General features: G+C 33.3%; 1 protein-coding gene and 1 non-coding gene across 2 annotated transcripts in view; both read right to left on the bottom strand.

Moving 5' to 3' along the window:
- LOC149211554 (uncharacterized) overlaps window positions 1-1,990 on the bottom strand; it is a 350,089-nt gene extending 348,099 nt beyond the window's left edge. The window contains exons 1-2 of the mRNA XM_089388429.1: window positions 1,339-1,990; window positions 1,094-1,165 (exon numbers count right to left, since the gene is read on the bottom strand). Coding sequence (XP_089244555.1) covers window positions 1,094-1,144 — 51 coding nt within the window. The 5' untranslated portion in view covers window positions 1,145-1,165; window positions 1,339-1,990. The remainder of the gene's footprint in view (window positions 1-1,093; window positions 1,166-1,338) is intronic.
- A 1,596-nt stretch (window positions 1,991-3,586) lies between these two features.
- On the bottom strand, window positions 3,587-3,691 carry LOC149211553 (U6 spliceosomal RNA). Its single transcript, XR_016251507.1, has one exon. It is a non-coding gene; the product is annotated as a U6 spliceosomal RNA (small nuclear RNA).
- Between the last annotated feature and the right edge of the window lie 16,820 nt (window positions 3,692-20,511).

Genomic DNA, 20,511 nt, shown 5'->3' with positions numbered 1-20,511 from the left:
ACACTTCATTGTTCTGAGCAGGGGTTGCCCCTATCAAAAGGCCTATTGAAGGCGCTTCCAAGAATGCTGAAGAAGAAAGTAGCTAAAAGCAAAAAGCATATGAACATCAAATTACTTTAAAATTTGACCGTGGGTGCTTAAAAATTAGGATTTGCCATATAACCATTGTTTTTTTAGAAAAACTGGAATAATATATGCCTTTATAATTGATAGCCGCATTGATGGGAAATCTTGCCCATAACATTGAAATAACAAGTGGAAAGCCTGCCCATTGAAAACTTTGCATACACTTCATTGTTCTGAGCAGGGCTTGCCCCTATCAAAAGGCCTATTGAAGGCGCTTCCAAGAATGCTGAAGAAGAAAGTAGCTAAAAGCAAAAAGCATATGAACATCAAATTACTTTAAAATTTGACCGTGGGTGCTTAAAAATTAGGATTTGCCATATAACCATTGTTTTTTTAGAAAAACTGGAATAATATATGCCTTTATAATTGATAGCCGCATTCACGTTTTTATTAGCAAAAGCATATATTTGTCTGGTTTTGGTTTTTGTCCGCTGTTGTCTGGTTGACGCCGAAAACGAAATACAAAAGCCATAAAGATGTTACATAAGATAAAATAATTTTATTAACGTACACAAATGACAAAAATTATTAATGTTTAAAAAAAGGCCAAAAAAATACACAAATGACAAAGATTGTTAAGATAATTTTATTGATTTCACAAAGAGATTCATAAGATGAGATTATTTTATGTTACTGATTTGACAAGTATTAATTGTGTTAATGTCAACAAATGACAAAAAAGCATGCCTTCAAAAGCCCCATAAAGGCGACGCGTCAAAATCGATCTTCTAAAATTGACCCGAAAACATAAATATAAATAAGAACATATTAACTTTAATATATTAAAATGGAATTCAAAATATCGATAAGATTAGATTAGAATATGTTCAAGACCTAAAGATTTTAGCTGAAAGCAGGGTAATAAACTTCTTTTCTTTTTCATTATTTATATTTTAAATCCAGGCAGTAATTCAATTTCTTACTCCTTTTGTTGAAGAAGTGGAACGGTTTCGAATACATTAACTACCTCGAACGCTGCAGGAATCAAGTCCGTCTCGTTTCCGCTGCGAAGAAGCATAGTTGCAGCGACGCAAAGTTGCTGTCAGCAAAAGAAACGCGCAAACCATCATCTGCCTGTGTATATATTCCATAGGATCTTACGGCTATAATTTGACCACAATCATCATTAACCTTGGTTATTTAGAATGATGCATTCCAGCGCATTCAATTTTAACGACAAATAGCTGAAACACTAAAAGACAAGAGAATTACCGCATAAAAAATTGAAGTAAATTGAAACAAAAAAAACTCCTCTTTTCAGTCAGTTTTGTTCAGCAAACCCGTTAGATAGACTCTTGTTCAGGCAAGGAAGATCTTAAAATAACTCGACCTCGGCCTCTCGGCCACAACTAATGTTGCAAACCCTTGGCATGCAAAGGCTCCGGCTTTCCTGACCATTTGAGCCCACAAAATGTCACACTTCCGCCAAAAGAACATTCTAAATGCCGTTAATACCCCGAAATATCACAGTTCACGCTAAAATAAGGCAATGAATGTCAGTAATCCCCAAAAAATTTACAGCGTGAACCCTCCAGTTCATCTCAAGTGCTGTCGTTTCTTCCGTTAACGCAATTTTTACTCCTCTTATTCTACTGCTGCTGTAACCTTCTTTAGTTTTCGGAGTGCTGAGGTTCTTTAAAAGCTGAGATCTAACCCTTGTTGCCACTTGAAATTCTTCAATGGAGTACTTCTCGCTGCTAACGCCTCCTTCCAATTTACAGGATTCCCAAAATTTGACAATTTGACAATAAAGCATTGTACCGATGTAACTTGTCTGCAAATCTACAAATCAACATGGGAAGCCGTTAATGGCTTGTTAAACCCTAAACCTTCAAAGGTTTCGCCCAATAGTTGCTGAAATTAAAACGCTGATTACGGTTAATAACAAAGATACACGTGTGTATGCAAATTCCGACGGCCATTTATGGTCGTGTCAACCCTGTGTAGCCCGAAATCGACTCGTGGCATTATTTTGCTGACTACAACCCTAGGACCGTGAAACGGAGATATTTTTATATTAAAAAAATTCTGTTTATTAAAATGTCAAACGGTTTTCCACGCAGACGGTAAAGTGTTAAACGGTCGAATCGTGGCATGTCTGATCTCACGTTTCATTTTCATTCAGCGTTACCTTTTTTTTTAAGGTATATATAAAACTATAAATGTGTATTTTTGTTGAATCTTTTATAAAATTCATTTATATAAAACATTTTTTTTGGGATACATATTTATTATATTATTTCCGAATTCATTGTGTTTAGAGATAACTTGTCAGTTTTTCGGATTTTTGTTAAACTAATAGACGCTTCGATTAATTAAACAAACAAACAAAATAAGAGGGATAAATGATAAAAATCCTAAAGGTGGATAAGAATATTTAAAATGTATATATAAGACGATGTTTATATATACCTAGATAATTTAATCATATGCTTTTATCATTTTATTTAAATTAAAATTTAAAGAAATATTCATTGTTTATGATTTGAAGAATAATAATAATAACTACAAATTCTATTTTAAACTTAAAAATCACAAATTTTAAAGTCCATGTCAAAGATATTGCTCTACTTCATTTTAAGTTTATATATTGAGGAAATTCGTCATGTCAATAAAAATTGAATAAGTTGGTACCCTTAGAAAATATAGAACCTTATTGGTGAATACTTCCCTATTCACAGAAACATACAATAATCGCATCTACTAGTGACTAGCTCCATATGCACATAAACCTACAATAATAGCATTAGAAGCGTGAAGAAATTGATGATATTAATATAAAATTTAAAGAGTTTATATCTCTAGAAGATATGTGTTTTAACTTGTAGAAACATGGTTTTGAATATTCCACAAGTACATAAACCTATGTAGAAACATGTTCGTGAATGATTCTATATGGACAAAAGCCTACATAAAAACATCTACAACTCATCGATTAATGCATATTATTTGGTTTTTACAAGTTTTAAATGCAAACATTTTTACAATACGTTTCTATTAATCGTAAGACAATGCTCAATTTTTACATGTATGAATGAGTGTATGTCAAGATAATGTGACTCATACTCTTTACATAGTTTAATGGTTATAAAAAATACATATGTGATAAGAATGAGAATTGTTATTGGAGAGATATTTATAATCACAATTATTATTTATTTTAATATTAAGATATTTAAATTTTTTTCATTTGTCGGGATTTATAGGAATTACTAGTGAATATTTTCAACTTGTTCAATTTTTTGCTACACAGATTAACATGACTCTCGAGATTACAAGCTATTGTCTTTTGTCATTTAATAGGTCAAAGTTTTTTTTGTCAAGTTGTCTGCTTACCTGACCCGATTTTTTAGCATGTCTCTTCCCCTAGCATAGAGTGCAAGCACCCCGTGATGTTTGACCGTGGGTCGCCTTGCTGACGAGGCCCATCCTCAATTAGTTTTGCTAGTGGGACTTAACAAAAAAATTGGACCATTTCTGGATTTGTGTGTGTCATCCTTGCCAAAGGGCCATGCTAATCTTTTTTGTATTGTTCCAATTTTATCGGATGTCTTCCAAAAAAAACTTAACAGGTCAAAGTTAAGATAAATGTATATTATAATAAAAATAACTTTAAAGTTATTATTCAAATAATTATATGTAAATTAGTTTATTGGCATGGGTTTAACTCATGGGAAGAATTGAGGATAGAAGCTATTTTTTGAGATATTAAATTATCTCAACGAGCTTCTTACCATTCTAATAATAACATTTTATTGATGGGAAAATCATTATTCTTATATAATTTCATTCACTTCTATCGGTAGATAATTTTTATATCCAACTAACTTTATAATTAAAATAAAATTATAAAATAATAATGAAAAAATGTCAAAATCATAATAATAATAATAAATATTTAAAATTATGATATTATAAAATAATGAAAAGTAAAAAATATCAATATCATAAAATAATAAATGGAGAAAAAGTAAAAAAAAGGCTAGTATTATAAAAATATATATTATTTTTATGAAAAAAGAGAAAAAGTGCTAATATTTATAAAATTAGGACAAAAGGTGCTAATATTACAAAAGTATATATTATTTTTATGAAAAGAAAAAGTGCTAATATTTCAAAATTATATATTATTTTTATAATGTGTTTTTCCATCATAAAATGATAAATGATATAAAAGGAATAAGCGTCAATATTATGAAGTCAATGTCTGAAAGTGTTGTATGAATTATTTTTACCATGTGTTTTCCCATTTAAATTTTTTAATATATTTTAAAATGAAATTTAATTATTTTAAGCTTTTTAGTTTTTATTGAATTTAAATTTAAAAATTTAAATTATTTTTAATAATTTAAAAATTTAAATTATTTTTAATAATTTAAATATATATATTTATTCTAGATATGTTTGAAATATTAATATAATTTATGGACAAGAAATGTTTAAAATTTTGAATTTAAATTATTTAATTTGTAGAATTCTAATGTCTATTAAATTTTTCAAGGTGTTGAATCTATTTATGCATTTAAAAAAAAAAAAAAACAAACAAACAAAAAAACCAAAAAATCATGTTAAAATAAATGAATTTTTTAAACTATTTTAATTTAAAATTCAACATTTTCATTTAAAAATTTGTTTAAACATCAATAATTGAGATTATTTACTAAAAAAAATTTAATAAGAACACGAGTGGGACTACTTGCAAATCAAGCACCAAAATTCTAAAAATTTTCTTTGCAAAGTTTTCTTTTTTATTTTATGATTTAATTTTTCTAGAATGGATTCATTCAAATTACAAGTTTGCAAAGTTTTTTCTTTTATTTTCTAATCTAATTTGTTTAGAATGGATTTTCAAATCACAAGTTTGATGGGTGAACTCTTCACAATTGAAGTGTGTTTTTGAGGGTGTTGAATCCATATATACAGTCAGAAACCCAATTTAAACAACAAAAATCAAGATTTGACCATAGTGATTCCAGCCAATCCATACAACACAAATCAAAATTTGATCATAATATTTCGCCAAATTCTAGTTAAAAATCCTAAAAAACTCCAAAAAATCAATATAAAAATAAAATTATAATTATAATTTCTTTATTTCCCAGAAGACATGAGCAAAATGCTAACGCCTAGCCTTATGCATGACATCTCTTTACACTAAATGCTTTTAGATCGTAGGGAAGCCGTATCATGCATTCTAATCTCTTCATATAAGTTTTGAGCTTTGCACTACTAACGGCCTAGAACATTTCGTAGATAGATATGGTTTTTAATCAGATATTTATTTTAACGGGTGTCTTGGGACAATGTGGTTACCAATGGCTAGTATTTAACTATTGATTTTTATTAACGAATATATATTTTTTATTAAATAAAAATATTGTAGTTTATTTATTAGATGTTTTAAACAATTTTTTAGGATACTTTTTAATCAAAATTATTTAGAATTTAGTAAAGATTTGTTGGAATCATAAGTTTGATTTGTGAATTCTTCACAATCTAAGAGTCTTAAAAAGTTTTTAAAGTGTTGAATTCATATATATGCATGCCACTTTAAAAAACATACATAAAAATTTGACTATAAAAAATTAAATGAATTCTAGTCAAAAGGTTAATACCAATGAAAATCAGTATAAAATATTAATTTAATGAAAATTTGACCCAAAAAAATTGACGAGTCAAAATCTCCAAAATGTTAATACCAATGAAAATCATAATAAAATATTAATTTTATTAAATTAATTGAGATGAACCTTAATATTTATAAATTTTTAATATATGTAATTTTTTATTTTCCTTAAATGTTAAAATTTTAAAAAAATCATTGAAATTGTAAATTTAAATTAATTTGAATATTTTATGATTTTATAGTATTGGATTAATTCAAGTAATGTAAATATTTTAGACTTTTTTTTTCCAAACATGAAATCAAGTAAGATAACAATATAAAATTCTCACCAAAATTACTTAAAATCGGAACCTAAAAATTTGTTATTACATAATTATATAAATTTCATATGTGCTAAATATATAATTAGATTCATCTTAACTTGTATCTATCAAGAGCCTAGAGAGATCAAATCTCTTTTCATTCTAAAAGAGGCTTGTATCTCAAGAGAATCAATAATGGATTTTAAGATGGATCTAGGTTGGTTTAATTTTCCCCTTGGGTTCTCATACCATGGGTCAATCCAATGGGAAAATACCATGAAGTTATTTTAAGTTTAACATTATTTTTATTTATTTATTTTATACCATGGGTTCTCATAAATCTAGAGGTCAAAAATCACCATAACATGACCAAAATAAATATATATTAATTAAATAAATATATTCAAATTTAATTTGTTAATAATAAATAGTAAATATTCTTGTTTATTTTATTTTATTTTGATCAAGAAAAAATGTTTACAAGACATTACATTACATTATGTTACAATATATCTACCATATTGGACTATACAGCACTTCTCGACACAATAATAATAGAAATCACTAATTCAGTTGTCAAAGCACTTTAAACACAAGTCATTCATATAAAACCCATAAAATATGTAATAATATAGATGACAATTATTATTTTTTTTCGGAAAGATAAATTATTATTCCTATGAGAGTTTTACATCAAAAACATTGGATTATGTCTTGCCCTGCCACTAGGGAAACCAATTTAGAAATAGATTTTCAATTTCCATAATAATATAAAGAGTTTACTGAAATTAAGCCAAAATATAAGAAAATTAATTTCAGCAACATGGCCTCCAAGGTTGCTCGTAAACAAAAAGCTAAAGAAATTAAGTCTAAAGAGTGAAAAAGCAACTAACAAAAAAATTATTTAGGATTTGTCAAATTTGAAGCTTCAACAAGGATGGGATCCTTGTTGACTTTTTGAGAGCAACTTGGAGTAAGGGGTAGGCTGAATTGAGTTTTAAATATGTCGAGTCTACGATCCATGGAATGTATGTGCATGTATATTTCATCCACCTGAAGAAGAATCTCTTCTTTATCATCATCACCCATACCAATAACATTTTTAAGTGCTAGTAGATGTCAATCATGTCATGTAGTGGTTGAATTGACCCTTAGAATGTCTTGTGTCTGGAACCTAAGTTTCCACCTCTACAAGCACCTCAAAAATTTTCAATTGTCGACATTCATCCATGATATCGCATTATTCTTGAGCAATCTCTTATTGAATTTGTGACAAAATATGGTCTCTAAAACAAACGGTAGATCTCTCCACCCTTTGCTAGGCACAAGAGCCCTCCCAACTCTCAATAGTAAGCCATGGCATGTCTAACTTTACCATGCTAACAGAGCATGTTATGCTTCTGCTAGAGAGGAAAATCTAGACTAGGGAAGGGAGGAGGCACAAAAATTGGTAGTGGCAAAGAGAGGGGGGGCTAGGAGAGAAAAACGTGAAGGAGGATGAAGTTAGAAGATAGCAAGGGAAGAAAAAATGCACAAGAGATGCAAAAAAGGCTTGAAGGAAGTAACGACACTAGGAAGAGGTCCAAGAAGAAACTCAAACGAATCCACAGAGCAAGAGAAGGGAGGAAGCTTGATGGTTTTGAGAAAACATGCAATTCGAAACAGAAACAACCTAAGATCCATAAACCTCACTTGGGAGGATGAAGGAAGACTTAGTGAGAGTCTAGAAACAACTAAAACCATAAAATGTGCTCATAGAAATACATGGAACCAAACCAATAATTCCAAGCAAATCTTTGCCATGATGGACCATGAATGGCGAAATGACTTCATGTGCATGGCATAATCAATGTATCTTGTGCGTAAGGTGGTTCTCTGAACATAATGAGAGTGCCATGCCTCCATGCTGGGCCAATATGCTCCATGATGCTTGACTAAAATGTGGCATCCAACAAGCAAGGATGGTCGGATTGAATCGACATAAATCCCTGAGTACACTTGGAGAGTCCGAACAGTAAATGAGATCAAATATATAAGACCATCATCATACGAGCGAAGTTAGGATGCAAGCAAATCTGGCATGTGCATATTAAACATCAAAGGAAAAAATATTGTCATATCTGCTCTTTGTATTAATTGATAAGACAACACTCTCCCCACTTGTCCCTCCCGAAGCACCCTATCAAAAACAATATAAAAAAAAAAAAAAAATCAATTTAACAAACTTAATATTTATTAAACAAAATTTTGTTTTTTAACTTTTTTTAATTATATTTTACGTGAAATGTGTGGTTGATCACTATTCAATATTCATAGTTTTTCATAATTTTTAAATGAGTTGAAGGCTTACACGGTCTCCTCATTGTCTTGTGATTTTAAAAGTGTATTTCATTGTCTTGTGATTTTAAAAGTGTATTTCCTTTTTATGATTTTAAAAAGTTGTATAATTTTTTTTTTTCTCTACTAAATTTAATAGCATAACTAAAAAAGTTGTAAAACACTTTTTCCATACCAAATTTAATAAAAAGCATAACGATAAAAATATATTTGATTAATCTACATACAACAAATATGTTTTTATGTTTTCAACTTGTTTAAATGTTTTTATGTTTTCAACTTGTGTAGAGTGTATGGATTTGAATTTTGATTTGGGAATGATTAATTTCACTTCTAATTCATCACTCTCAAATCAAGTAAAAATAAAGGGAGCATAAAAAAGAAAACTAAAAGTGTTAAGAAATGAGATGTCTATACATAGATTCGATCTCAACTAAAGCATTCTTAAATAAGTATCTAATTTAATTTCTTTTACTAACTTTTCATTTTAAGTTAAACATGTGAGCTATATTTTGGAATAAGAGGACTTAACAATAAAGATAAGCAACACTTTTTAGGAAAAAATTTATAAAAGAGAAATTAAATATTGGTGTTACAAGAAATAAATGTATTACTTAATACATGTAACAAATCACTAAAATGTCCCTGGATGCGGGTGACATCAGGGACGAAGGAGAGGAGCCACATGGAGGCCCTGTGTGGCCTCATGTCTGAGACAGGCATTCAATGCGATCTGCCGCCGATGATTTTAAGTGTGGGTACTGGGACGGCATTTCAATGCACAGTCCGGAGTTCAAGTGCGTTCTCAGAGCGCAGTTATGGCTTGTAGATTTCGAGGAAATGCTGAAGAGGTTAAAAATGGTGAGGGGGTGGATCGCTCTATGTTGGTTCGAGCTCAGAAATTGGAGCCTGGCTCATGGTTCAGGAAGAGTGCCTCTGTTGTGTTTATGGTTCGCGGAGCTGCTGCTCACGCCATTCCTCTGTCAAGTGACTGCGGCTTCGAGGCGGAAAACGCGAGTGGCGGACGTTTCAGTCTTCCCAATTCCTCCCTTGTTGTTCTGTTCTTCCCTCCGAGTATCAGTGGGAATATGGTTAGGCCACGACAGCGCCTTCTCAGTCGTCGCGGCACTAGCCGAGGCGGGTCTTCACGCCCCTCCGAGGCTTCACCCCAATCACGATGCTGTAGATGCCTCTGCCACAGAGTTGCAGAAGCTCACCCCATTCAAGCGAGTCAATTCTTGGACTCGAGTAGCCCAGAACTGGACTCGGCACCTCTACCAGCGTTTGGCACGGCTATCTTCTCTTTCAGCAGCTCCCAAGAGAATTCCCGCATCAACGCCCATGTCTCGGTCCTCTTCCTTGAGGAACCGAAGGATGAGAGCGAGGATCACCCCAGCAAGAAGAAGCACCAGGCAGGAAGCTCGAGGGACGTTGAGGGATCGCCAGAGGCTGCTCCAGAACAGGCTGTCAGTCCACCTCCGTCTCAGGCAGTGCCTTCTCCAGCGGAAGACAAGAAAGAACCGGACCCTCTCCCTGAGGACTATGGCTGGTATCCAATTATCGAGGAGGAACCGGACGATTAGCCGTCCTCTTGCTCAGAATCGCTGCTCAGGTTCACCCATGTTATGCTATGTCTGCTTAGGCCTTCTGTTTGTTTTTGCTGTTTATGTTTGGTTCGAAAGTAGTTTTGTTGAATGGTTTTTGAAGCCCCTGCGCGGGTTCCTAATGAAGGTCTCCCTTTTCCTTTTTGAACCCCTGCGTGGGTTGTCAAGTCTGGCTCGGATAACACTTCCATGGTTTAAAGCCCCTGCGTGGGCGGTTTGTCTCAGTTGCGGTGCCCCTGCGTGGGCTGCTCTTGCTGTTAAACTCCAGTCCAAAGTGCCATCCATGGCCTTGGACAGTATGACTCAACGACTGTAATTGTTTTCCTGTTTTGTATATAATAGAATAGCATAGTATTAACGAGAAAAAAAAAAACAAATCGCTAAAATGTGTTGGGCAAGTAGTGACATAATAGTCAATAACACTAACAATGTGGTTACTAGGGGGAATATCAATCCTCTACAACACAACCCACATCATCTTGAAAAATGTGATTATGGATAAATCACATCATCTAGACTCATCTACAAGGAAATGGGATCTAAAGAAGCATGCATAATAGCCAATGTTTATGGCCCATTGATCCCTTACCTTAAAGGAACCTTTATTGATTCATTATAGTAGCTAGTTAAAATAAATAAAGGGAAGACATGAATTCCAAGATAAGATTCCAACCTCATCACTTCTGCATTAGAGAAAGCAAGGGGCATTCAAAAGCTAAGTTAACAAAGTATCCACTTCAAGTAGTCATTGAGAGCCTCAAAATCATAGATATACCAACCATCAATAGCTTTCACACTCAGAATAATAGAAGAAGAGGACTTCAAATGGTTGTAGTAAGGTTGTATAGGTTCTTAGTCTCAAAAGAATTTCAAAAAATGGGATTCAACCTAGTTATAGAAGTGATATTGAGCACCAATTTCGATCACTGGCCCACCTCTGTAAAATGAATAGTATTGGATCTCAAAGGAAAACCCATTTAGATTTGAGAACTATGGCTCGTTCACCCAGAATTTAAGGAAATTTTTCAATATGATGGTAGGAAGACATCAACATCATCGGTATCAAAATGTACATGCTCCAACAAAAAATCAAGCATATAAAGGCTCATCTTAAGCAATAGAAGGTAGAAGAATTTGGCAACACCTTCCTGTAACAACAAATGGCCTCAGTCCAAGAGGAAATAATGAACATTGAGATAACATAGGACCTTTGAAAACAAGAACATATCATTTGATAATGAATTGTTGCTTAGAATCTTCAAGAAGAATGTATATGGAGGCATAAATCTAAAGTGAGCTAGTTTAGAGAAGGGGACAAAACCATTAAAATTTTCCATTAGACCACTATACAAAGAAAACTAAAGTGAAATCTACTCTCTCCACAATGCATAGGGGAACAAACTGGAGGTCCACAAAGACATCTAAAAAGAGCTAAAAACATACTTCAAAAACCTCCTAATAGTGCCACCAACAAATATAGAAGGAGCCATATTAGCAAGCACAACCAACATCCCCAAATTTATTTCAAAAGAACAATAAATCATCCCAATGCAAGTAGTTTTATATGAGGAGCTAAATGGATACAATCCAAGATATGACAGTAGGAAAAAGTGAAGGACAAGATGGATTCACCACAAACTTCTTTCAATCATGTTAGCAATTAGTAGGATTGGAAATATACACAATAGTAGAGGTATCAAGGTGCAAATGGGGAATTTTGAAAGCTTTTAGTACAACTTTTCTAGTTCTTATCCCCAAATACCATGCAAAAACTTCAACAAACAATTTTTTTCCAATTTCCCTACGTGTGCCTTATGATATATCATTTACAAAATGATCACAAAGCTCATAACCACTCATCTCAAACCAATAATGCAATAACCCATCTCCTCAAAACAATGTAGCTACATTGATGGTAGACAAATCCTTGATGGGATTATAGTATCACATGATGTTATCTATACACAAGAACAAAATAAAACAAAACATAGTTATCAAATTGGACATGTTAAAAGTTTTTAATCAACTATATTGGGAATTTTTAAAAGATACCCTACTTGCCTTTGGATTATAGCTAAATGGACTTCCTAAATCCTAAGCTTAGTTAGAAACGCCTTCTTATTGGTCTTGTTTAATGGAGTTCCATTGAATCCCTTCAACTCTTCCAAAAAAATAAATTTGGAGATTCTCTCTCCCCCTTCTTATTCCTCCTAATTTTGGAAGGACTAGGATGGTCCCTCTCAACTACTATCCATAATAAATTAATTTAAGGCCTATAATTCTTAGAGAAAAGAAATTTTCTTCCATACCTACAATTCATCGATGACAACCTCTGCCTAGGCTCTTCCACTTATTGAGAAGCTAGTGCCATATAAAAAATTTCATACCTTCCTTCTATAATCCAATAGTTGGATTAACAATACCAAATCTTAGATATTGTCCTTTAACACCAACTCTATCTACCAAACTAGGATTTGTAATATCCCTGACTTTCAAATGGTAGCTTGCCATCCAAATATCGTGGCATCCCACTCCTAGAATCTACTCTCAAACACTCCTCATGAGAAGACCTCCTTAGCAAAATGGAGTAAAGGTTAGGTTGTTGGACTTACAATTTTCTATCCTTAGTGGGAAAAGTAGCTCTCATTTAACCAATCATTCAATCCCCTCCCTTATATCTATTCCTACCCCACATAGCTCCAAAGAAACTCATTCTGGCCATCAAGAAACTCTAAAGAGCCTTTCTTAAGGGGCGAATAAAGAGGAAAAAAAGGTGGGTGTTAGTGACTTAAGGCCAAGTCTACCTACCCAAACTTCTTGGAGGCCTAAGAATTAGAGACATAAGAATTATGAACGAATCCCAAGGAGAAAATATCCCATTATATAAAACATAACCACATCCCATGGGCAAGGATATGGAAAGAAAAGTATGTTAGGGAATACACAAAGAATAATCTCATTAAACTAGGTGAGCACATTGGAGGCTCACTTATCTAGACAAATGCCTAGAAAAAGAAGGATTGGGTATGACAATATAGTTTAGGGAAATTGAGGATGGAAGCTCAACATTTTTATGGGAATATGCATGGTAGTAGAGACCAATCTTGTAATCGAACCCCAACCGTAAGGATCTACATCAATACTTCATGGCTCAACATAATGGTCTTGTCAAAGGATATTGGGAGAACCCTTGCCATGCCAACAATAACCGCCAATTTGGAGGAGATGGAGATTACCATCCACATGGCTAGCAACCTTAACCAACATAGAGGAACAACACTTATCAAAAATTCTATAAAGAATGAGAATCAAACATAGAAAGAGGCAAGACATCTTGAGATGGGGTAAGCAATATTTAGGAGCTTATATAGTCAAAGAGGCATATCTCCCAAAAATCATGAAACTAGAGCAAGAAAGACCTCAACTCTAGAAAAAAAATTGGCAACCCATACTATAGCCCAAGTTAGTAAAAGGAGAAGTTTTAACCTGCGAAAAAATCAATTAGATGTAGAGGCTTTGAAGGACCATCATGGTGCATCATTTGCAAGGAGGCCAAGGAAATTAGTGAGCAACTCTTTAGCTAATGTATGGTTGTGAACTAGCTATGGGAAAGGGGAGCCATGTTTTTTCATCAAAATAACAAAGACAATAACCCTTTGTTTGCTCAATTCTCAATTAGATGTGGGTATTCTTCCTAGGCTACTTATATGGAACACATGGGAGTGCAACCATAAAATGTATGAACTTGATAAGGCTTGTAGAAGGGCATAGGATTTAGCCTACTAACTAATAAATATGCCAAGGCTCCCAACAAAAAAATATATTGTTGTTTTTTGGGGACTTATGATAACCGCTCTTACACCTATACTTCCTCATTAGCCATTATTTTTTTAAGAATTTTTTAATAACTTATAAGTTTTGAAACTTTTCTTATGTTTTAGAGTGGAACATTATACTTTATAAAACTTTTTGGTTTGAAATTTTCTTATTTAATTAAAAGTTCCTTGACAATGGTAAAATTATTCCATTTAAGGAATTTTAAAACCAATTATGACTTTTGAATTTTGATTTTTTTTTGTTTTATAATGAAATATATGACCTTAACAAGGCTTCTTCCTCAACTTCCTTACAACTTTCGTACTGAACTTCCATCTACTCCATTTGAAGTTTAAGAACAAATAATGACAACAAATAAGTACACGTGGTTAAACTACCATCATTAGTGGGATGAAATGCATAAAATTTTTATATATCATCTAAGTGGACACACACACAACCATATTTAGATTATCATGTACAAATTAAACAAAATATATATATATATATAATTAATAATAATAATAATGATATAATTTTAATGTCACCACTAAACCAGACACTAAATTGGTGTATAAAGCTCCACTAAATTGGTGTATAAAGCTCCCTTACATGTGGAAAAATTTACAAAAGTTTATAAAAATATACATGAGAAAACATAAATTCTTAATAAAGATATTCTTAACACATAAATCTAATTATAAGAATCTTAAAAAATTATCATATATTTTAAGAGGCTGAAAATTTTATTCTCTAATCATTAAGTCTTTTTGGGTCATTTTAGATTTATTATTAGATGTGTTTATTTAATACTACTTTTGAATATTGTATTACATTTTCTTTTTTAAATTTGAAATATATTTATTAGTGTAAAAGGTTAGTTTTAAATATTTTTATTAATATAAGGATTAGTTTTAAAGATTGTTATTAATATTTTTTTTTTCTAAGTAAAATTAATCTATTAACAAAGTAAGGGGGTAAAATTACAACATGACCGAAGTCAAAACTCTGCTCTGAAGAGAGGCAGAACTGTCAAGATAAACAAATAAGAAGACTGACCATGGGCAGTGAACTCATTCTTGAGCCAGTATTCAAGTCCCACGCAGGGGAACATGTTAAGATCCTCTTGATGTTGCAGTTTAAACAAAAATTCAAAAATACACTAGAATTTCACATAACTGTTTGCACAAAAAGCTTGCCCAGTTGTAAGGGCCGCACGGCACGTAGACAAAGTAGAAGTGAGCATACTAGTCATCTGGAGGCTCTTCCACAATGCGGCACCAACCGAAATCAGGCATATCCCTTGCTTGAGCAGCATTCTGATCAGAAGGACCAGGGTCAACCGGTGCCATCACCACATCCTGAGCGCTGCGAACCTAAGCATCCGGAGCCTGCAGAGGCGCATTACCAATCCCTAGATGGAGGGTCGAGGAAGGAACAAAGACAACCCCAGATCCCTCCGGAAGAGAGCTAGAATCCTCCGTCTGAGCTGCCTCATGGAAAACCACCGAGATATGAGTTGTGATCCTTGGCCGATTCAGAGAGCTGTTAAAGGTGAAGATTGCGGAACCAGACCCTGGGTGATGGTTGGAGGAATGAAGTCACCCTCTCCCACTGCGGGTGCTGGGGTAGTGGCCAGCAAACAACTCACTAGAGAAAGAAGGCGAATCAGAGGACGAACTGGAGGGCATGCGTCGGGGCTGGCCTCTTCGGCTCCGCATTCTATGGCGCAAGCGAGGCATCAGGGAGTTAGTAGCAGTGGGATACCAGCTAGGCTGAGCAACTACGTTGACAAGGAGATGGCAAAAGCGGAAGAGAAGCAAGGCGGAGCCACAACTTTGACAGCAGATTAGAAAGACTTCGAAACAAAGGCTCGAGGCCCAGGAGAGGAGCCAGTGGATAGACTGAGGCCGCTCCTCCAAAAGAACAGAGCCAAGCACCAAGCTATCCTTCCCTGGCAAGTCATGAGAGGCCTTTGGAATGACAATGCCCACATCAAGCATACAGAAGTCAGAATTGAGGCCAGAGGCAAGAGAATTATGCGAGTGAATCGAAAAAAACAAATCCACCGCAAGCCCAAGACTGAACCTTACTTTATCATCCTTTGGTGCACATTGAGAAGCACCCTCCATAACTCTGGCATTGAAGAACGTCGTGTTCTGAGGCAAGCTTGAGCGTGTGGAGGGAAGAGCCATAGAACTAGACATGATGTGTGAACCAAAGTCGTTGGAGTGAAAGCAAATGAGCCATGCTCTTCGCAAATGCCGAGAGCCCATTTCCCTACGTGTATTAATCCTTCTGTACTGGGTAGGCAGGTGTCGATCCACCTCGCCGCACCCCTGTCCCTTCACATTTAAGACTATATTATACACCCGCATCCAGGGTTATTAATATTATTGAATATTGACTAATTTTATATTAGCAAATTATTAATTTAAATATTTTTAATTTAATTAATTTAATTTCTATTAAAAAATTAAATAAAAATATTAGAAAACATATTTTAATTTATACACAAATTTTATATTAAAAGAAAATATTTTTTAATCTAACTATTTTTAAAATGAAATAAACGAAAAAACCAATTGAAATAAAACCTCAATCAAATTAAATAATTGTATTGCAAAGAACAAAATGCAAACAAATGACAACAATCCAGTGAGACAAAAAGTTGCCAATTAACGGTCTTTTTATACCCATAATGTTGACACCCAGTTAGCTGGGTTTTTTGAAAGTCTCTCGAAACTTGTTACCAATTTGTCCATAAGAAGTATGAAGCTCCCTGAAATTGGCAACCATGATAATCTTCTATCTTAAATAGTAAGATGGTATGCCATCAATTGTCTCTAATTGAAATTTATTCTCATTCTATTAATTTGGGAAATTTCCTTTTCTCTGTGATCTTCTTACCATATTTATTTTACAATGCGCCTGTGCCTGTGACTGTGACTGAACTATGAACTGTGCCTGACTAACAATTGCTAAATCAAACTCAAGCATCCAGACGCCGTTGTTTGGACATACTCCACCGTCCAAAGTCTCCCCGTTGGAACATGGGCGGTTCGTATTCCGCCGAAGGAGAGTCGTCATTTCTTACATGCTCGGTTCGTATTCCAATACAGTATTATAACCAATAATACATCTTTCATAAAACAGTATCATAACCAATACAGTAATATTTTTATTATATATTGATAAATAATATGGAAAATAAGAAATTTTTAAAACTTGTTTTAGTAAACATTATGAATATAAGAGGATTTTTAAGATTATTTTAAACTTTATTTAAAATTAAAATTATTTGTCATCTAAATAGCGTTAATATAATGATGTTAAGTTTTTATTAAATTGATGGGAAATAAAGAAAGAAGATTGGGTAGAATAGTTCAATATTATTACATCCAAGAAGAAATTGCACTGTGGTAAATAAAGGTTATGTCACCGTAAGACTCTTATTATGTATTGTGATTTTTATTTAGGGTTATGTTGTATTAAATTTGTTTGATAATGGTTGATCATGCTTGATTTTGGCTAACATGACGATCATTTTTTACTATGGATAACCATGTTGGCCATGATTGACTTTTGTTTATGTTCTTTGACTTTGGTTTAACTTGATTAATAATGGTTGACTCTGATCAAAGAGATATAGAACAGTCGGTGAAGGAGCACGCTGTTAAGCCGCTCCGTATGCAAAGGTCACCGGTTCTAGTCTCGCCGATACCAAAAAATCCAGCATGGTTTCCGCTGGTGCGGCTCAAGTCGGGTGCGATCCCCGGGTGACTTTGACGGCTTAGATGCCCCTGAGTCGTGGCCTCTCAGCCACAGGGTAAGAGTGATTTTCAGGAATCACCCACTTATCAACAAAAAAAAAAAAATGGTTGACTCTGATTGAATGATGGTTGATTTTGAGACTTACATGTCTTATGGTGTGAATGCATATTCAATTTAAGTTTGGGGATGTTTAACTATCTTTGAATTTGATTGACCTCAGTTGGTTATAGTTCATTACAACACTCCTTAATGGTTATGTCACATTATGAAGTTCATCTTGGTTAACATACCACAAACTGTTGTGTTCTGAAATGAATACATTGAGAACCGATTGTTTATTAAGGGTTATGTCACATCAAGTTTGGTTGACTTTGGTTGATGGAATTTTACTATGGTTGGACATTTTTAAATATTATAATTAGTTTATATCGTTGATGTTCCTCAATGATGATGTCAAATTGCAACATTTATCTTGGTTAAGTTATGTCAAACCACCATTTTCTTCGATAGTTATATTACACTATGATGTTCATTTATGGTTATGTTATATTACTATGTTCTCGAAGAGTTATGTTAGATTGTGACATTCCTCAATGGTTATGTCACATTGTGACATTCATCTTGGTAGACTTATGACGAATTGCAATGTTCTAGAATTATTGTGTTACAGGGTGATATTCATTATGGCTTATGAAGGGAGGTTTATAAGTTTGACCCATATTGGGTTTTTTAATTTACCAAGGGTTTGGGGATTAAAATCAAGTAACCATCTCTTGAGGCTCAATCTTGCCACTCCCACGCACCATGGTCCATTCTCCAAAACAAACTTGCAATAATCCTCAAGTTGATTTTGGTTTAAAATGTTTGGCTTTGTTTGACTATGGTTGATTTTGTTTAAATATTGGTTTAGTTTATCACTTACCTATTGAAAACCTAAACATATAATCAATTTAAGTTTGAGGATGTTTAATCATGTTTTATTATTGTTGATGTTGGTTAACTATTTTTTATTATAGCATATTGTGACAATCATCAATATTTATGCCATATTATGACATTCATCTCAATTCACTTATTCTAAAGTACTGCATTTTTTGTTTTTTTTTTAAATAAAGACTCCTAACACATTTTAATATTTATCAATTATATGGATGACCTTTAATTTTTCATAACTAATAAGAGTATATTGTTCAAATTAGAGGGAAAATCCAACGTAAAGTGGGTGGGTGCAAGCTAATGATGGTTTGTTCATGACACATTAGTGGCAATGGAATCACAAAAAGATAGTCTTATGTTAACATGAAGGGAGTATTTGAGGTACATCCACAATGAATTTGAATATGGCATAAAAAGATGAAATATAGGGAAATAAAGTAGTTTTTTGAATATATAATTTGTATTTATAGAAATGGTGCTTGAAGATGTGAAATTTGAGTTTTCCTAATCATGGTGTGTTATTTTTTATGCAAAATATAAATCATATGTTTGTGTTAATGCTAATTTTGAGTGACTAAATAATGGATTTTCCTTTAAAAAAATTGTAGAATTGGAAAGAACACATTATTCTTATGACTATTTTTTCAAAATCTATAAAGTTAATTATATGTATTTCTTAAAACTATGAAATTCATTACATCCTTGAAATTATAAGGTCTTCCAATAGTGCCATGTAAAAGGGTCTTAATATTATCAAACAATTTTTTTAGATTGTAAATCTCAATGTATACTCGCACTATATAACTGATTTTAAAAATAGTTTATGCAAAAAAAAAATATAGATGAAATTAAAGAGGTACATATTTTAATATTTCGATATATGTCAAGTCAAAAATACATTAAAAACAATAAACACTATTCATATTTCTTTTTGAAATTATATATCTGGGATTTGCATAATCGGCTCTATGTGTCATTAGCTTTATTGACAATGGACTTGTATAGCCTATAGACAAATAATGTAAAAATTAGAGTGATCCAGGTGGATATTGATGGCCACCCGCCTATTCCACTTGTACCCCCACCATTGTTTCTTTTAGTTTTTCAGTTTCCTTCTTTGTAGCACAATTTACTATTTTTGGCAGTTTTTCGTGTCCTGAACTCCGGAGCCATTTTGAGGCCCTAAATGACGTTTTTTTGGAAAATCCTGGACTAACATGGGTCATCAATTGATGTTAGTTATGAAAAAGTTGTAGTACTTGGATAAATATTTATAACAAGGTATTGTGTGCCTCAAACAGAGATCGTATGCCAAAGTTACGACACCGGAAAGTTGATGTACTAATTTACCCAAACAGGGCCCATAGTTTGGCACTTCATTTCCTAGGGTTAGGTTTATGGATGTTTAGGGTTTTCCATTGTTTCTCAATAATAAATAGGCCTTTGAGCCTCATTGTAACACAGTTTAGAGGCATGTAGCCACCACATCTCTTCTCAAAGATAAGCTACCATCACCTGAGCTAGTCTTATTTCCATTTTGTTTGTAAGCATATTCCAGTATTTGATATTAATGAAATGAAGTGTTATTTCTACTGCATCTTTGTATTTATGGTTACATCTGTAATTTGTTGCATTCATGTTTAAATCTGGATCAATGGTATCAGAGCGGTCTGCTCTTTCTCTATTTTTCTTTTCATGTCTCCAATGAGATCGGGATATAAGGAGTTAGGGCTCAATATAGTTGAACCTTTGCAAGATCAGCCTTGCAAACCCCGACGGTCGCCCGTGGGGGAAGAAAAGAAAGACGAGGGGGTAGGAGATCCTATTAAAATATTGCTCGAGGAGGCCCTCGAGAAGCAAAGGAAAGTGATGATGGACGGTGGATCCACATCCAACAACCACTTTGGAGGCTCCTCTCCTTTAAGGTACAAGTAAACTTTGACATTCCCATATTTGAGGGCCAAATAGATGCAGAAGTCGTAGATAAATG

This window comes from Pinus tabuliformis, chromosome 1_1 (genome assembly GCF_031772625.1).
Source record: "Pinus tabuliformis cultivar Carrire ecotype Pingquan chromosome 1_1, CPIR1, whole genome shotgun sequence".
In the NCBI taxonomy this organism is placed as follows: Eukaryota; Viridiplantae; Streptophyta; class Pinopsida; order Pinales; family Pinaceae; genus Pinus; species Pinus tabuliformis.
The sequence above is the reverse complement of the archived record's forward strand: the minus strand, read 5'-3'. Positions and strand labels throughout refer to the sequence as shown.